Consider the following 20,831-nt stretch of genomic DNA (forward strand, 5'->3'; position numbering starts at 1 on the left):
TGTTTCAACAATAGAGTCAAGACTCACACCTGCGTGTTTCAACAATAGTGAGTCAAGACTCAAGTCAAGACTCATGCCTGGATGTTTCAACAATAGTGAGTCAAGACTCATGCCTGCATGTTTCAACAATAGTGAGTCAAGACTCATGCCTGCATGTTTCAACAATAGTGAGTCAAGACTCATGCCTGTGTGTTTCAACAATTATAGACCACTGCACTTCAACATCAATCAACATTCATTCATTTTATCCCGCCACGCTCTCCCATGAGCTGAAAATACCGGAAGTGTTGCGGTAGTCTATAGTGAGTCAAGACTCATGCCTGCATGTTTCAACAATAGTGAGTCAAGACTCATGCCTGCATGTTTCAACAATAGTGAGTCAAGACTCATGCCTGCATGTTTCAACAATAGTGAGTCAAGACTCATGCCTTTATGTTTCAACAATGAAACAAAGTCATGACATGTTATCAAGTATCATACATACTGTTTAGGGTTGTAACGGTACACAGAAGCCACGGTTCGGTACGTACCTCGTATTGGGGTCACGGTTCAGTACGAGTTCGGTACAACAGAAAAAAAGATATTTATAATTATTATTATTAATATAATTTTTTTTAAATATATATATATATATTTTTTCATTTATATATTATATTTATGATAATTATTATAATTATTATTATTAAATAGAATAATTTTCTATAGGCTTGCCGTGGTAGTCAGTGATACTGGTGTCATTCTGTGTTCAGGCATCCACTTGCCTACTGCCCCTTTAACAACTTATCCTTGCTAAGTTTCAGTTTCACTTCTAGAGAGAATTTAACTTCACGAAGAGACTGAATACTAGAGAACAGATGACATGTTACAACAATGGCAGAGGATTATTTGGATTTAAACACAGTAGCAGTTCAACTGGAGAGGAGCTCAGATGATCTGTCCGGAAACGTTTTTTTTATTATTTGATTGTGCCTGTGAGTCCGGCAGGGGAGAATGTTGATGTATTTGTTGGCGCGTGTGTCTTTCCATTGGTTTCATTTGGTTAACGTTATTGGGCGAACAAGAAAACGAAAGAAAACTGTAAAATTGTAATGACCCTGCAGCTGTTCCAATGTAAATGTGCCTTTCTCCGTGCACTTTCGCCCGCTCTAAAGTCGGACTCGGTGTGCCTGGCCACGCACGCTGTTCTCGCACGGAACCTGCAAGTGCCTGCATGTGCGACTGGTGTGTTTGCGCTGTGGGGCGTATTCTTCGCATGGCTGCACGTACCGCACCGTGACGGGATGAATACACGTACCGTTACACCCCTAATACTGTTATATCATCCTCCAGCAACAGTGATTATGTAATATATGTAGTATATAAAAAAATGAATATATACGGTATATATATATATTTTTTTTTCCCCCCATGAATAGTCATGACATGAACCATATTGACAATATGACAGACACACACGGAAAGACGCCAGTCAGTAAGAGACATTCGCCATTGTAAGCCGGCCCTCCGGGTCCAGCAAAAATGACAGAGGTCTTTATGAAGTAGGGCTGTCTTAAATACTTCGAAGCTTCGTTCGATGGGCATGGGATTCGAATATGGAAAAAAAATTCGATTAATATATATGATTTTTTTGTTTGTTAACTACAACAAGCAATGCTGTTTGTTTGTTAATTAAGATGAGGTCGGACTCGGCACCGACAGATTTGTGTTCATTGTGCTGCTTTTATAAAGCCTCAAATGACGGCTTACAATATTTCATGAAAGCAAAGTGTTTTGTTTGTCTAAGATTTTAAAAGGTTTAAACTTTACAGCACTGACAAAGTTGAACAAAGTTCTGTACAAGTCCCACAACATAAAACATTTATAATTTTTTTTATTTTGATTATTATTATTATTATTTTTAGTTTTTTTTTATCTCGAAGCTTCGAATTAAAATCGAATCTCGGCCCCGAAGCTTCGAATTCCAAAAAAGATTTCGAAGGTCAGCCCTAGTATGAACTTGAAGTAGGGCTGGGCGATATGACCAAAAACGTTATCGCGATAAAATTATAAAAAAAAAATCATATAATTCGATATCGATAATTATCGTCGATATAATGTCCGTCAAGTTTAATTAACTTCTTATGCTGCTGCGAATGTCTCAAGTCGAGTTGATGTCATCAGTCTGCGCACGTTAGCCGACAAGCGGAGTATCTCATGACAATAAATATGACACTAAAATACTCTCTTCCGCCACAATATATTGAAACGACGTCCACTGTATATCCCACACTACCATAAACGTGGCCTCAGAATTCAAAACACACACATACTCGGCACGTAAATATATAAAACAGTGCCGTGCAAGCTAGTTATCCTAGCCAGCCTGTTGGTTCTAAGCGGTGGATTCCATGACAATGTGCTAAATATGACACTAAAATACTCTCTTCCGCCACAATATATTGAAACGACGTCCACTGTATATCCCACACTACCATAAACGTGGCCTCAGAATTCAAAACACACACATACTCGGCACGTAAATATATAAAACAACGCTGTGCAAGCTAATTAGCCTAGCAAGCCTTGTTGTTGAGTGAGTCCTACCTCCTTCCGGGTCTCGGCCATCTCCTTCACTGATTGGTTGTTAGCTGTTGTGCGTAAGCACGTCATCACGTAACGCTGGTTGTTGTGAGTGAGTGTGCTGAGCCGAGGCTGAACGGAGCCAAGCTTGGAAAATCGATATATCGAAACTTTGCGACCACGTTTCATGTTTATTTCGAGGAAATAATTTATCGCGATAGTTATCGTTATCGTTTTATCGCCCAGCCCTAACTTGAAGCAATGAATAAATTATACAAGACTATTTGATGATGAAATACTCCAATGTCCTAAAGCGTGCTGTGACATACTGAGCTCTGCAACGAAGATGGGCTCATCATCATCGTCGTCATCATCCACCAAGTTGACTTCAGGGACTTGTTTCTGCCATGGCTCCAGCTCCTCTTCCTCGCATTCCATAAACAGTTCAGACATGGTCGGCCTGCGGAAAGTAGGACAACATTTTTGTCATCCAACACAAATGATTACCGACTTGATGCTTGTGGTACGAAAAGAGTAAAGAACACACTACACAACTTAACAAATCAATCACATGCGCACAGAGTCTGTTCTGTTCATACAACTCAATCACTGTGCTGGTGGTCACATTACACAACTCAATCACTGTGATGGTCACACTACACAACTCAATCCTCAATCACTAGTCTGTGCTGTTCACACTACACAACTCAATCACTGTGCTGCTGGTCACACTACACAACTCAATCACTGTGCTGGTCACCAGGGAACAAAATGAACACCCGCCAAGCGCCAATGGCGCATATATTTTCTCTCTTTGGCTGGTAAATTACAGAGGCTACTCAGCTACTCTGGAGTGTAAAATGTTTACTCAGCTACTCTGGAGTGTAAGATGTTTTATTGCACTTGTGGCAACATGCGTTATCTTCGTTTTGTTCTCTCCGCCATGATAATAATAATAATAATAATAATAATAATAATAATAATAATAATAATAATAATAATAATAATAATAATAATAATAATAATAATAATAATAATAATAATAATAATAGCAGAGCTCGGTCTGTGTTGAAGCGCTGAGGACACAGACCGAGCTCTGCGCTCATTATTATTATTATTATCATGGCGGAGAGAACAAAACGAAAGTCTGGGTACACTTTACGAAAGTCGATGCCGACAACGCACGTTGCCACAAGTGCAATAAAACATTTGTATGGGTGGCAATACAAGCAATTTGTCAAAACATCTGTTGTCAAAACATAACATTAGTCTCCAGAAATGCGCCGTTTTCGACTGCTTTGCTCGCAGTGTTCCATCTCCATGCACGTCCACTGCAGGTAAGCCAAGATAATACGGAGTTAGCTAGGCTAATAACGAATTATTACGAATAGGCTAATAAATAAAATATAATTGTTTAGCTACAAATATATTTGAAAGATGACAGCCCACGCCTCCTCCCTCTCCCTCCACCACCAGCCTCCCAGCCAAGCCAAGTCCCTTCACCCTAGCAGCTAGGAGGGGGCCGTGGCCAATCCGAGCGCAAAACGGGAACCCGGAAACACGAATGCGTTGGTAAAAGCATAGACGCGAATGGGAGGCCAGATGAATCTTTCAAGATCTGTCTGGTTCGAGAGGCAAGAATTAGCTAACACGGCAACAGGAAATAAACTTGGATCCTTTTAGAATGCTATCGTTGTTTTAAATAATAATGAAACTCAGCAGTGAGCAGCAAAGCATAAATAAACAATTTCTTTATATTTACGTTACGTTAACATGGCTCCAGGTAGGGCTGGGCGATATGGCCTCTAAATGATATTGCGATATTTTTTGGCCATACACGATATACATCGCAATATTTTGACATTTCCTCTAAAGCACTTAAAAATGCTTGATTTAACCCTTTGATGCATACAGTCACGCCAATATGATGATTATAATAAGTCCCTGCAACATATGTTTGCATTATTAAACCATGAAGATGTTTTAAAAAATAATGTAATGAAAATGTACTAAGAGTAGTCTAACACTAATAAAAAGAATTATTTACATCTAAGACCATTTATATAAAAACTCTTGGGTGCCTTTTTTTTGCACAGTACTGTGTTTTCTATCCACTTTAGCCAAACACACGAGAACGAACGAGAGAGCCAGCCCCCCCCCCCCCCCCCCCCCTCGGGTTTTGTTCTAGGTTCGCGTTTTGATCGTCTAAGCTGCCGTAGGTGATGACGTCACGCTCGAATGTAAACAGGAAGAGTCTAACACACGGAGATGGAAAGTGGATGATATACAGAAACGAATAACCAATAAATATGAAGTTATGTTTAAACTTCTGTTGTCAAGCGTTGTCAATATAACCCACCCCCTTTCCTCAAGAATGGAACTAGTGTTGTGGAGTCCGCTTTGACCGCTTTTCCACCGTGCCTGCTACACTCTGGGCCAGTACACTAACGTTAGCCTATAGCTCCGCTGTGCCTGCTACACTCTGGGCCAGTACACTAACGTTAGCCTATAGCTCCGCCGTGCCTGCTACACTCGGGGCCACTACACTAACGTTAGCCTATAGCTCCGCCGTGCCTGCTACACTCGGGGCCACTACACTAACGTTAGCCTATAGCTCCGCCGTGCCTGCTACACTCGGGGCCACTACACTAACGTTAGCCTATAGCTCCGCCGTGCCTGCTACACTCTGGGCCAGTACACTAACGTTAGCCTATAGCTCCGCCGTGCCTGCTACACTCTGGGCCAGTACACTAACGTTATCCTATAGCTCCGCCGTGCCTGCTACACTCTGGGCCAGTACACTAACGTTAGCCTATAGCTCCGCCATGCCTGCTACACTCGGGGCCACTACACTAACGTTAGCCTATAGCTCCGCCGTGCCTGCTACACTCTGGGCCAGTACACTAACGTTAGCCTATAGCTCCGCCATGCCTGCTACACTCGGGACCACTACACTAACGTTAGCCTATAGCTCCGTCGTCCTGCTACACTCTGGGCCAGTACACTAACGTTAGCCTATAGCTCCGCCGTGCCTGCTACACTCTGGGCCAGTACACTAACGTTAGCCTATAGCTCCGCTGTGCCTGCTACACTCTGGACCACTACACTAACGTTAGCCTATAGCTCCGCTGTGCCTGCTACACTCGGGGCCACTACACTAACGTTAGCCTATAGCTCCGCCATGCCTGCTACACTCGGGACCACTACACTAACGTTAGCCTATAGCTCCGCTGTGCCTGCTACACTCTGGACCACTACACTAACGTTAGCCTATAGCTCCGCCGTGCCTGCTACACTCTGGGCCAGTACACTAACGTTAGCCTATAGCTCCGCCGTGCCTGCTACACTCGGGACCACTACACTAACGTTAGCCTATAGCTCCGCCGTGCCTGCTACACTCGGGGCCACTACACTAACGTTAGCCTATAGCTCCGCCATGCCTGCTACACTCGGGACCACTACACTAACGTTAGCCTATAGCTCCGCCATGCCTGCTACCAGGGTTCGAAATTAACGGGGGCTCGGGGCAAAATGCCCTTGAAAATGGACAAAATGCCCCCGAATATCAGTTATGGGGGGCAGAAAATGCCCCCGACAGTTTACTAATTATATATATGATCTACAGTGCGAGCATTTCCCTTGTATTTGGCCCTAATAATATGTGTGTGTGCGCCACCCGGAAAAATCATTTACTCGAGACGAGTGACTATTACAAAACAGCTCCGCTGTTATAATAGTCCCACATTACACAAGGCGCATAAACGTTCAATCACAGTAGCGCCCGAAAACAAAGTCACGGTACCGGCTTAGGCAAGTTATACATTCAGAATCAGACAACGCAAAAAAATCAGCCAGCCATGAAGCCCATTCATTTTTATTTTGAGCAAAAGAGAGACGAGGAGAAAGAGAGGAATCCGGCTGACATGGCTTTTGAAGTGATATTCGCACGTGTTTTTGCGGGTCCAGTCCCCACGGTATGTTGACAGAATTCGCAAAACACCTTATCGACTGAAGCATAAAAGTCATTAGGATACTGCTCTGCTCTGAATTTAGGGCTTAGTGGGGAATTTCTTCCGACGTTAACGTTAACGACGCACCGAAGCAGCTAGACCATTTCTCCGTGTTGTGTGTAACACGCAGCGGTCCCCGCCTCCTCCCTCCTTGCAACAAACGTTCCACCCAAAAACGGAATTTCTATTTCATAATGAATTAAATAATTGTATAAAGAATTTTCAATGTTCTGTCATCTAATAATATATTCCATTACCTTTCCTATCTGTATCAAAGTCAAAATGTTGGTATCATAACAACACTACAACATACAAAAGCAGCTTGACAACCGATATCCTTTGCGTTTGATTGATTGAAAACTTTATTAACAGATTGCAGAATGGGTACAATACAGTACAGCTCAATACACACAAGTTAAGGGGATGCAGACCAGAGAAAGACTTTCGTCTTGTTTACATCAGGGTCCCCCATTTTCAATTCATAGTGTGCACACGCACAGTATAATAATGCATGAGATAAATAGTTAATAAACTCTGTGTTACTTGAACAATTTTCACTGTGCTCCTAAATTTCTTTGTGTGCTCCTAAATTTTTATTTAGATTTTATTTATTAACATTTTATTTAGGAGCACATGTGCTCCTTGGGAAAAAGGTTAGCGTAGAGCCCTATATATGGAGACATTAACATTACATTATCAAACATAGGGACGAAGACTGTAAAAAAAAGTGTCAACAATGTTTTATAATCCTTATGTTAATTTTCATCATAAAAATTCAGTGCCCCCGAAATACAAAAAAAAAACCCGAAAATCAATTAAGGGGGGCAAAGAAAGCCCTTGAAAAAAAATGTTAATTTCTAACCCTGCCTGCTACACTCGGGACCACTACACTAACGTTAGCCTATAGCTCCGCTGTGCCTGCTACACTCGGGACCACTACACTAACGTTAGCCTATAGCTCCGCTGTGCCTGCTACACTCGGGACCACTACACTAACGTTAGCCTATAGCTCCGCCGTGCCTGCTACACTCGGGACCACTACACTAACGTTAGCCTATAGCTCCGCTGTGCCTGCTACACTCGGGACCACTACACTAACGTTAGCCTATAGCTCCGCTGTGCCTGCTACACTCGGGACCACTACACTAACGTTAGCCTATAGCTCCGCCGTGCCTGCTACACTCGGGACCACTACACTAACGTTAGCCTATAGCTCCGCCGTGCCTGCTACACTCGGGGCCACTACACTAACGTTAGCCTATAGCTCCGCTGTGCCTGCTACACTCGGGACCACTACACTAACGTTAGCCTATAGCTCCGCTGTGCCTGCTACACTCGGGGCCACTACACTAACGTTAGCCTATAGCTCCGCTGTGCCTGCTACACTCTGGACCACTACACTAACGTTAGCCTATAGCTCCGCTGTGCCTGCTACACTCGGGACCAGTACACTAACGTTAGCCTATAGCTCCGCTGTGCCTGCTACACTCGGGACCACTACACTAACGTTAGCCTATAGCTCCGCTGTGCCTGCTACACTCTGGGCCAGTACACTAACGTTAGCCTATAGCTCCGCTGTGCCTGCTACACTCGGGACCACTACACTAACGTTAGCCTATAGCTCCGCTGTGCCTGCTACACTCGGGACCACTACACTAACGTTAGCCTATAGCTCCGCTGTGCCTGCTACACTCTGGGCCAGTACACTAACGTTAGCCTATAGCTCCGCTGTGCCTGCTACACTCGGGACCACTACACTAACGTTAGCCTATAGCTCCGCCGTGCCTGCTACACTCGGGACCACTACACTAACGTTAGCCTATAGCTCCGCCATGCCTGCTACACTCGGGACCACTACACTAACGTTAGCCTATAGCTCCGCCGTGCCTGCTACACTCGGGACCACTACACTAACGTTAGCCTATAGCTCCGCTGTGCCTGCTACACTCGGGACCACTACACTAACGTTAGCCTATAGCTCCGCTGTGCCTGCTACACTCGGGACCACTACACTAACGTTAGCCTATAGCTCCGCCATGCCTGCTACACTCGGGACCACTACACTAACGTTAGCCTATAGCTCCGCCGTCCCTTCTCGAGGAAAGCACTGAGAGTGTCTCTCGGCCGCGGGCGGCGCCATATAAACTAATACTGGATGTTCGCGATAGAGTACAGTACTACATCTCGGGTAGAACAATCCGCGATACATCGAGTATACTCCATATATCGCCCACCCCTAGCTCCAGGGTGCGCCTGTTTTGGTCGCATTTTGCGACCAAATCTCAGTGCCGTGCGACTGGATGTTTTCCCTTCTCGCACTGGTGCTCCCAGCTCCCAACAGGTCTGTCTGTCTGTATGTGTGTGGGCCTGTCACGAATCGATAACACATTTTGCTGGGCGATTAATTGTCCCAGAAAATATTGCGAAAGCAATATTATTGCGGTTTTGAGAGATTTATTTTTTGAGAAATGTATTTCCCCAACGTTTTTTTTTATTTTTTTTATTTGTGTTTTTTTTTGGGCGTTTTATCGCTTTATTTCTACTGGGCAGTCCAGTAGGGAGAGACAGATGAGGAATGGGAGACAGAGTGGGGGGAAGACATTCGGCAAATAACGACGGGTTCGGGAGTCGAACCCGGGTCGGCCGTGTCGCGGCTGAGCGCGATGTGGTTCGCCACTGGGGCGCCCCATCCCAAAAGTTTTCAATTAACCTTTTTATTTTTTTTACTAATATAATAATAGCATAATAATGCAAGGAAACCGCTTCAAAGTGCAATAAACCTTTATTTAACATTGGAAGACATTTGAAATATCCTAAATAAAAAAAATGCTCAGTTTGATTGTTTATTATAAAACAAACTGAAACTGGAAATAAGCCCTCTGTCTGGCTTTTTGTGTCATCCTTTTAACATGTACATGTATTATTAATGTACCTTGCGGTACCATGTACAAAATGTTAATAAAGGGCGAGGAAAAAACTGGAAACGTAATAAATAAAAAAGGCAGTGAAACAATAATCAAATAAACACCAAAATATATACCATCTCTATTGGAATGGAGACTTCAGCACAGGATAAACTAGGGATGGGCAAAAATAATCCAGATCGATTGATCACATGATGTACTCGAGTACTCGTGGAGGAAAACGCTGTACAAAATAAACGTATTTTCCGGTGTTTTAGACTTTTATTTTGAAACCCACCCACCGGTCCAGAGCGGAAGTATTGTTGTTATTATCCTAGCAGCACCTATGAGCGGCCAACTTGTCTCGTCCGGTTCTGTGTTTTTGAGCTAATGATAAAACAAATGTTGAGATTGTTGGTGAACAACTAACTTTAGGTTAGTTTTAACGTTAGCTACTAACGTTAGATGCAGCTACTACAGGCAATCAACGATGAGGAAGAAGCGTCAAAGCCATATATAATAGAATAATAGCCCTGTGGTGCGTAGGCACGACTCGAAACTACCTGTTATAATAAATTAATTCATGTTTAACTTGTCCCCGTGTCCAGTCCTTTGACTAGCCCCACCCGTTCATTGTAAACAATGATGCATGCAATTGTATTAACGTTATTCTGTGTTGTAGCTATGCTATACTTTGTATTTCGTTTGTTAGCTAATGTTGTTAGCATTGGATAGTGTAGGGCTGGGCAATAAAACGATAACTATCGCGATAAATTATTTCCTCGAAATAAACATGAAACGTGGTTGCAAAGTTTCGATATATCGATTTTCCAAGCTTGGATATGAGCACACGCACTAACAACCAATCAGTGAAGGAGATGGCCGACAGCGAAGGAGACCCGCGCTGCACCTCTGGGTAGAGAGGTAGGACTCCAGTAGTAAACAAGGCTGGCTAGGATAATTAGCTTGCACGCCGCTATTTTATAGTTTACGTGCCGAGTGGGTGTGTGGCGTGAATTCTGAGGCCACGGTTAGAGTAGTGTGGGGTATGCGGTGGACGTCGTTGCAATGTATTGGGGCGGAACATAGTATTTTAGGGTGATATTTAGTACATTGGAAATAAGGCTGGCTAGGATAATTAGCTTGCACGCCGCTATTTTATAGTTTACGTGCCGAGTGGGTGTGTGGCGTGAATTCTGAGGCCACGGTTAGAGTAGTGTGGGGTATGCGGTGGACGTCATTGCAATGTATTGGGGCTGAACGGAGTATTTTAGGGTGATATTTAGTACATTGTCTTTGTCATGGGATACACGCTTGCTCTGGCTAACTGCTAACGTGCGCGGACTGATGACGACATCAACTCGAGACATTCGCAGCAGCAAAACAAGTCTATTAATAGCTAGGGCTGGGCGATATGACCAAAAACATTATCGCGATAAAATTATAAAATTATTTTCATATAATTCGATATCGATAATTATCGTCGATATAATGTCAGTCAAGTTTAATTAACTTCTTATGCTACTGCGAATGTCTCAAGTCGAGTTGATGTCGTCATCAGTCCGCGCACGTTAGTAGTTAGCCGACAAGCGGAGTATCTCATGACAATAAATATGACACTAAAATACTCTCTTCCGCCACAATATATTGAAACGAACTGTATACCCCACACTACTATAAACGTGGCCTCAGAATTCAAAACACACACATACTCGGCACGTAAATATATAAAACATCGCCGTGCAAGCTAATTAGCCTAGCAAGCCTTGTTGAGTGAGTCCTACCTCCTTCCGGGTCTATTTCGCTCTCGGCCATCTCCTTCACTGATTGGTTGTTAGCTGTTGTGCGTAAACATGTCATCACGTAACGTTGGTTGTTGTTAGTGAGTGTGCTGAGCCGAGGCTGAACGGAGCCAAGCTTGGAAAATCGATATATCGAAACTTTGCGACCACGTTTCATGTTTATTTCGAGGAAATAATTTATCGCAATAGTTATCGTTTTATCGCCCAGCCCTATTAATAGCCCATCCATCGGCGCCGGGCATAAGAAGTTAATTAAACTTGACAGAAATTATATCGACGATAATTATCGATATCGAGTTATATGAAAATAATTTTATAATTTTATCGTGATAACGTTTTTGGCCATATCGCTCAGCCCTAGGATAGCGTCAACGCTAGGGGTGGGAATCACCAGTTTCATCATGATACGATACGATATCGATTCTTTGGACAACGATACGATATTTGCCGATATCACAAAGTCTCTCACGATACAATACGATACGATTAGATTCAGGTGCCTGCGATCGATATGAGATGATATCATATGCCCATTTAACACAATCAGTAACATTTAGATCAACAAAAAAAAGGTAATGAAAATATCATTTGACATTTGTATTTTTGAGCTCTTCCAGACATTTAAAGGAAAATCAATCTATTGTTTTTAATACAAATAGACCTCCTGTTCACTGTAAAGTGCCACGTTTTTATATATTGAGCTTTAAACTTTAAGCTACATTTTTTGGAACTCAAAACTCACAACCTCCCTCTCCCAAACCGTTCCTACAACAATTTGTTGATGTTGCATGATCATGTATAGGCCTACATTTATTATGTATTATATTGTTTATGTTTAAATAACATTTAAACATCAAACTCCTCTGACCTCATCTGGTCTTTCCAAAGACGCGCGCACACACACACACACAGAAAGGGAGAATGCTATGCTGTAACATCTACACACACGGAGCTACTGCTGTTGTTCTTGGGCGGATATGAGACTCGCCACAGGATTTTCAAAATAAGAGTATCGATATGAATCGATCTTATTACATCGCATCGATCCGATTCGATTGTTGATAATTACATCGATGTATCGATCTGGATCGATGTATCGTCCCACCCCTAGTCAACGCTAGATCTTTAATCTTTATTTAGCAGTCCAGTTCCTCCAGGCAGTAGCGAGTAACTACTTGGGTCTAAAAATAGCTAACGTTACACTACAAAGAACGCTACTTGGTTAAAAGGAGCAACACTATTGAGAAATGTAGTTAAGCTATGTGGTGTTGCTAGTGCCCCACGGAGCTCCCGTGCTGTACTCTGTAGTAAGGCCAGCCGCACCCCACACGGAGAGTGACTGACAAGGGGTACTGGTTCCGCCTCATTAAAACAAACGCGCAAATAGCAATTAATCGCGCCCGTCAAAATCATTGCATTAATTTTTATTATCGCGCCGATTAATCGATTTATTGCTTATCGCGGCAGGCCTATGTGTGTGCATCATTTTTCCCCCCGTGGCCATGTGCGTTCTAAAAAAATTTACCAAGTAAACAAATCATCGTCATCTCTCAGAATGGTAGTCCTGCACCGTTTTAGCGTTAGCATTTAGCCATGGCAGACTATTTGATTCCTTAAGGGCTAGAAATTGCCTGGGTTTTGGTGATATGCTCCCGAAATGCTCCCGTTGTTTGGCTACTTCTATGTGCAGTGAAAACTACTCGAATGCTTTATAACCTAGTCATTGATTTAGTTCAGGGTAATCTAAGATTAGCCGCAGAGCTAACGCTAGTTAACGTGAGCTAACGCTAGTTATTCAAGCTCAGTAGCTCACAGAGAGAGATAAACAGCTGACAGCGGATAGTACAGGACGGTACAAATACAATAAAAAGGCGGGTGGGGGCTGTTGTGTAAACCTTGTACTCTTTAGTTCACATATAATAAGAGACGGATTATTTGCTTGCTCCACCAGTTGCTCCACAACAACACACCAACTCTCGTCACAACGCTTTACGGTATTTTCACAGCACTGTCGCAACATTACCGTAAAACGTGAACACCGTTGTGACCCACTCGCTCCACTAGAGCGGTCTCGCCCTCTGCTGGCGCGTGTGTGCACTACACTCAGTGTGTGCACTACACTCAAAACTCCCGTTTCACTGTTATAGAAACTGAAGCGCATCTGTGATTTTGACGGTGACGGACGGTATTGAAAATCAATACCGTCAGTATTTCTAAATACCCCGGTATACCTTAATACCGTCATACCGCCCAAGCCTATTGTGACATCAACTTTCCGGATTGAAACGATAAAAAAACACAGCGTCTCATACTGGTTTCATAATACAACGTTTCCGAATGGACATTTGGATTAAACAAAGTGTATGCAGTGATGCTTTCCCAGCGGAACACAAGCTGCTTAACGTTACACAGGTATGTTATACACGTTAATTAAGCTATGTAACGTTAGACCGCAGCCCTTTAGCTTTAGCTAACGTTAAGATAGCAGGAGCCGTCGGCCAACAAAGCTGTTTCAACAAATGTATTCACAAAATGGATTATCATTCAAACGTTATTCAAGCCTTCCGTGACCAGTAAGTAGGTACATCTACTACTCAACCGCAGCAATGTGCGCTATGTGCTTAAACTTTGCTAGTCAAGACTCGACAGTATGCTTACGCTGGGTTGAGGCGTGGGCGGAAGTGGCCATTTTTCAAAATAAAATACCCAAAAGACTATTAGTATAGGGAGGTGTAGTGGTTACTTCCTAGTCTATAGGGAGGTGTAGTGGTTACTTCCTGGTCTATAGGGAGGTGTAGTGGTTACTTCCTGGTCTATAGGGCTTAGGGGCGTCTATACTTTCCGTAGCCGCATTTCTGCAGGACGCTCTCTGATTGGCCGACGCCAGTTTCTACACTGGTTAGGCTTAGGCACTCTTTCGAAGTAGGTTATGGTTAGAGTTTGTCTTAGAGCGTGACGGCAAGTTCTTTCGACGGTTAAGCTTAGGCACTCTTTCGAAGTTGGTTAAGGTTAGAGTTTGTCTTAGAGCATGGCGATAGAAAGCCAGGTAGTTTGCAGGCTGTTCGACGCGGAAATGGGCAAAGACACAGCTCGTCACGCGATTGGGCAAACATGTCAGTGGCCAATCAGAGAGCATCAGTCAGTGGCCAATCAGAGAGCGTCCTGCAGAAATGCGGCTACGGAAAGTATAGACGCGGCTTAGGGAGGTGTAGTGGTTACTTCCTGGTCTAAAGGTAGGTGTAGTGGGTTACATGATTGCTGTTTCCGGCCGGTCCATCGTCTTGAAAACACAATGTATTTGCCCATTGCCCCGTCTCGTTTAAAACAAATAAAGATCAACATTTGCATGGTGTACCTTTCTGTGCTTATTCATCCACAATCTATAGCTCAACATGAAACTATTCGCAATTAAAATTAATTGTAAAAAAAAGATTTTATTTCAACCAAATAATGTTAGTGATAGAAGGGAACTCATGTTGTGCAAAAATGGAAAGCTTTCCAAATGTTCATGAGGTAGAATTGTTACAATAGCCGATAATCCATTTTCCCAAAGATAATAATAATAATTAATTTAATTTATATAGCGCTTCTCAATGACCCGAAGTCGCTGACAATAGTCGGGAGCAAAGTAAAAACAAAGAAACAAAAACAAAAACAAAAGGAACATGAGACCATGGGGGGGAACAGAGAAGACAGCATGATAGCACAAAAAGACAGGAGACAGACATCAATCAGGTTGGAGGGGAGGGGGGTTTATGGGTGGGGGGGGTTGAAGGCAAAGGAGAACAGGTGGGTTTTGAGGCGAGCTTTGAAGGTGGAGAGTGTAGGAGAGTCTCTGATGGACTGAGGGAGGGAGTTCCAGAGTCGAGGTGCAGTGCGAGAGAAGGCCCGATCACCAAAGTTTTTGAGTTTGGATGTCGGGACAGTGAGGGAGGCAGTGGACAAATCCCTATACGGGTGGACCTCGCAGGCGGTCCAAAGTGACGTCAGACTACACCTCCCTATTTAGGAGCAAATTGTTTGCATGATTAAAAGCGATGGTTCGAAGTTCGAACATCCGTTCGAAAAACCCTGGTGAATGTTCGAATCCCAAAAACAGGCTTGGGACAGCTCTAACTGGAGCTGAGCTGAATGTGTTAAAATAGACATAAAAAGGTGAAGGATTGGACTTTGCGAGCCAACTGTAATACAATGTTATTTTTTACAATAATTTACATAACATCTTAAGAAATTACTAATGTGTATGGAAACTGACAAAAAAGGTAATGGTAAAGGTAACGCTTAAAATATATTATTGCAGTGGCAAAAGGCGCAGTGGACATTTTTGGGTGCACCTAAATTATGTGCTGGTGCACCCAGGGGAGGAAATTAGGCCACTTTACTGGCCAAATGCTGGTATTTTTTACGTTTGGCTGGTAAAAAAAAATCAGATACCCGCCAGTTGGCTGGTAAGCCAAAAAGTTTGTTTCCTCCCCTGCTGGCGAGTATACAAAAAAATAAAACATTCTGCAATCACTGCACTGGCAAACGGTGCACGTCTTCCGAGTGTTCGCTTTAGTTGACAGTGCCACGAGAGCACTGCACAAGACCACCCGCGGACATATAATGTTTAATAAACGTTTGCGCAGTACTGGCCAACCCGCGGACATATAATAATAAAAGTCCCGCGGTACTAGGCTAGCCATCAGGAGCACTCGCAAACAGATAACGTTAAACACAGCAGAAGATGGAAAAACAGACAGACTGACCAACGGGGAACTGCATCCAACCCTAGTACAACCCTCGAGTATAAGTTACTAAGGACACATTTAAATCACAGAGGTGTAATGTTAGTCTACTGGAACTGTATACAGTGGTTAGCTTCTAGTTAACGTTTTAGCTATAGCTGCTTGCTAGCTAACGTTAGCCCTGTGTGCTCAAAGCAGCCAGCTAGGTGTATCTGTTATGACTATAATGTTTCCAAAAAAGCACCGGACTACGACGTAAGGTTAGAAATTTTATTTCATGCTCAAAAGCCCCTGGCTTGCACATCGCAGTCACGAAAGGGGCTAGCTCAACCAGTGCACTGTGCACAACAGCACACCAACCCAACTGACGTTACCACAACACTTGACGGTACTTCACAGCACTGTCGTAAGACCACCGTGCTGTCTTAAAGGCACAGTGTGCCTACCCAGATGCATACACAACATTGACGCGGCTTGACATACAAAGAAGTAATTATCACAATTAGCGATTTTTTTTGTCTGGTAAAAAATCTGTTTGGCTGGTAAAAAAAATCAGATACTCGCCAGTTGGCTGGTAAGCCAAAAAGTTAGTTTCCTCCCCTGGGTGCACCTAAATGAAAAAGTTAGGCGCACTGGTGCAACCAATGTAAAAAGTTAGTCTGGAGCCCTGGTTAAGTAACTGAACAGTTCAGCTTCGCTCAGAGCAAAAAATGCACTTAATGGGTTGCTCAGTTCCGCTCACTCAGCCACAACATTGCTGAGCAGTTTCTGACTAGGCTCCGTATACGGAAGAAATGGATCCTACACAGACACTTTCACGTATGTCTAATGCAGATGGGTCATTTAATGGCAGTTGCTCAACACTCTGATAGAGCAGAATGTTAAGTGATTAAAAAAATTGCTCACGATGAGCATTCTAGCTAGGCCATAGTTTACATAGCCCCTTTCGGGACTGTGATGCACAGAGTGAATACACCATCCCTTATACCTTCATAGAAAACCCCCACAATTAACTGTCTCGCTATTCTCTATCAAAACGCTCATCGTACAAGTATCGCAGAGAAATGTCAAAGGTACTCACAGTTGCACAAGGGTTTCGGACAGACAAACGCTAGGGTTTGAAAGCTTGGCGTTTATTTTTTATAAACTGGTCAACACTGCTCAAAGCGGCTTTATTTCCGTATTTGGCTGCCTGGTGCACCTGCGCTGTGATCACAGTGCGAGTGCATGCGCATCATGCACCCAACGCCGGAAATAATGCAGTGTTGACCAGTTTATAAAAAATATTTAAAATGTTTATTAGCAACAGCAAGCTTTCAAACCATCATGTTTTTTTTTTTTACAACTGTGAGTACCTTTGAAATTTCTCTGTGATACTTGTATAACGAACGGTTCGGGCAGAACCTGTCCTTCATGGTCAAGATAGGTTGGTTTGCTATGGGCTAGGAAGTGACTGTGGATTCACTCTGTGCATCACAGTCACGAAAGTGGCTAAGCATTGGTCTGTCCGAAATACAATCTACATACATATGATCTACCAGATGGCAATCAAATAATTGGAGTATTCTTTTTGGAATCCCACCGGCCACAGGTAAGAGCAATTTAACGTCAATTTCAGCTTGATTGTGCCTTGTTTTCATAGCCATCGCCCTGATCAGCGTACGTTGTTGTACTAACGAATGCCGTTACTGTTCCTGCTGGTCTGACAAGAACAAGTTACAGGTTGAAAAAACCCGCAGCTCAGAACATGGCAGAATCTGCACCTGGCTCGCTGATAACAAACTATCATTACACCTGGGTAAAACAGAGTCCATTCTCTTCGGATCAGATAACAAACTCGGCAAAACCAACGGCTTCTCTGTTACAGTGGGTGACAATATTGTCACAAGGAAAGATGAAATTACCTACCTGGGTTCCATCCTAGAGGCAAATCTTTCCTGTGACAAAATGGCATCCAATGTAAACAAAAAAGTCAACCAAAGAACAAGATTCTTCTACCGGATCTCCTCTCTGGTAAACAAGAATACCCTGGGGCATAATAAAAAATATTGTTGGTTTCCTGTTGGTTGTCAGTTTGGCCATGGGTAGGTAGGGAATTTATTTTATTTTATTTTTTTATTTTATTCTTTCCCACGGCGACTATGGATAGGGAATTTCTTTATTTAATTAAAATGTTCACAACAACATGGATGCATGTACTCTGCCAGCATGTTTAATATCCATAATACTAAATGTTTGACTAATATTTCTATGAAACTTTATTCTATACATTTTTTTTTTTTTAAACTCATAAAATATATTGGGTCGCACCTAAATCGGCAGGGTCGGTCGGCAACCGGAAACAAACCATTATTTTTGTTAGGCCTGCAGACTCTAGCAGGAGCACTCATTCAAGGGTACTACGACTATGCTTGCACCTCATGGTACCAAAGCACCTCAAAGGCACTAAAAACAAGATTACAAACATCACAAAACAAACTGGTCAGACTACTGCTTGACCTTACTCCTAAAACCCACCTCACCCCTGCCAATTTTGACAACCTAGGATGGCTTAGAGTAGACGACAGAGTACAGCAACTTGCAATGGGCCTGGTCTACAAGATACACTACACGACCAAGGTACCCATGTACATGTCAAAATACTTCCCAAAGGTCAGTGAATACCACGACCACAACACCAGAGGGAGTTCCACAAATCATGTTCAACCCAGATTCGGCAAAAACAAGGGTCTAAACATGTTTTGCAATTATGCCACATCAATGTGGAACGCCCTACCCACAGCCGTAAAAAAATGGGAATCCCTACCCACCTTCAAAACCGCTCTCAAAGAGCACCTACAGGAGGCTGCTGGCCCCTGTAAATGTCTGATCCCCCATCCTAATGTACAATTCCCTCCCCCTTGTATGTATATATTTACTGTTAGGATCTCTGTTTAACAGTACTGTATATTTGCATATCTTGTATGATTGATTAAGATTAGATGATTAGAGTCGTTTTTATATCTGTATATTGTTTATGTCATAAATGTCATGAATTGAAAATGGGTGAACCCTGATGTAAACAAGACGAAAGTATTTCTCTGGTCTGCATCCCATTAACAATTGTGTGTATTGAGCTGTACTGTACCCATTCTGCAATCTGTTAATTAAAGTTTTCAATCAATCAATCAAACCCGTGCAACTGAGTACCTTTGAAAATTCTCTGCGATACTTGTACGACGAGCGTTTTGATAGAGAAAAGCGAGACAGAGTTAATTGTGGGATTTTTCTATGAAGGTATAAGGGACGGTGTATTCACTGTGCATTAGTCCCGAAAGGGGCTATAGTTTACAGTGATTTTAGAACAGCCATGGGGGTTTTAACCATATCTATGGTTTTAACGGCCCTTGGCTGTTCCAAAATCACTGCAAACTACGGCCTCTTGTGGCTTATTGGTTCATTTTCTTTTTTACCTGAAGACCGTGTCTTACACCTTTGTTTAGGCTCATTTTGTATTGCAACTATAGAGTCGGTTTCTTCTGATGGGGACCGGGGAAGGAGCTTGCGTTAACCATTTTAGTTAACAGGTGGAACATGTCGCGTAGCGCATGGTGATGCTGTAGAAAAGCTAAACAGGTAGCTAGCCAACTTTTAGCCACTCTAATCGAGAAAGGCGCGAAGATTATGTCAATACAAATGAATCACTGATCAAATGAGTATAGGAAAGTGAACGTTAGGTATTTAACAGTTAACGTCAGTCAATCAAGCCAGCCTATCTCTTCCACAATATTGCTCCAGATAAGAATGTGGGAATCGCGGGGCCAACGCGTCAGACTTGAGACAGGGGAATAATTTGTCTATTGTAGCGTTAGCTAAATTAGTAACATTAGCAACGTTACGTTAACACGTCCTCACGTGTCCATGCTTCTGTGAAAACAATAACGGTATGTTTACAAATGGCCTTAGCCATTAGGATACCGTAACTACATCCAGATGCGATCCACGAAAACGCTTTAACGTACGGTTTAACGTTAGCTATGCTTGATAAAGTAGGCCCATTGACTGCACCAGGCTAACGTTAGCTAATATTAGCCGAGTGTTGACGTTACCTAGACGAGGAAGCGTTCTGTTCAGCTTCCCCGGCCAGCGTGCTGCTAACAAACATTCGTCCCCTACAACTGTGGTTATTTCAACCGCACTGTAATCAACATTCAAAACCACATTACCTCTTGATGGATAGTTGTTACGTTAGCATCACACCAGCTAGCTAACCAGTCCAGTGAGATACATGTAACGTTACCTTCAGCGGTGCATGCTGGGAAATGCCTTGCGTTTACCCGCGTCCCTCCCTGACCAATAGGGTCCAGTTGCAGCGCCGGAGAATCCTCTCACTGGGTAAGCCTGTGGCACTGGCAGCCACAGAGAGTAGGGTATAGAGTATAGATATTCTATATAGATATCTATGGTATAGACCACCGCAACACTTCCGGGATTCTGAAATCGGGGAGGAGATTGCGGGGGGGAGCATATGAATTAATGTGGATCAGAGCCGTGATGTAAGTGGTTGCAGATACGGCTGTGGGGGTGCTAGACAGATATCTATAGTGTTCTATATATATCTATGGTGCTAGAGACATGATCGAATAGACGTTTATGCGCCTCAGTCTCCTGAACAAGGCGTGACCCATTCCGAATCGATCAGAACTAAATGGGCAGAGAAAAAGCCCATTTTAAAGCACCTATTCTCCATGGACATGCGCAGATTGCCCATGGAGTCTGGACGACGCGAGATGACGCACGAATGAATGTGGACCGTTCTATCAGAGGGGGGAGCTTCGGTGGCCAGTGTCC

At 43.2% G+C, this 20,831-nt stretch overlaps 1 protein-coding gene across 1 annotated transcript in view; it reads right to left on the reverse strand.

Moving 5' to 3' along the window:
• LOC311223421 (uncharacterized protein) overlaps positions 1–20,293 on the reverse strand; it is a 116,707-nt gene extending 96,414 nt beyond the window's left edge. The window contains exons 1-2 of the mRNA XM_084308209.1: positions 20,207–20,293; positions 2,889–3,019 (exon numbers count right to left, since the gene is read on the reverse strand). Coding sequence (XP_084164335.1) covers positions 2,889–3,012 — 124 coding nt within the window. The 5' untranslated portion in view covers positions 3,013–3,019; positions 20,207–20,293. The remainder of the gene's footprint in view (positions 1–2,888; positions 3,020–20,206) is intronic.
• Between the last annotated feature and the right edge of the window lie 538 nt (positions 20,294–20,831).

This window comes from Notolepis coatsorum (assembly GCF_963971535.1).
Source record: "Notolepis coatsorum genome assembly, chromosome: 1".
Lineage (NCBI taxonomy): Eukaryota > Metazoa > Chordata > Actinopteri > Aulopiformes > Paralepididae > Notolepis > Notolepis coatsorum.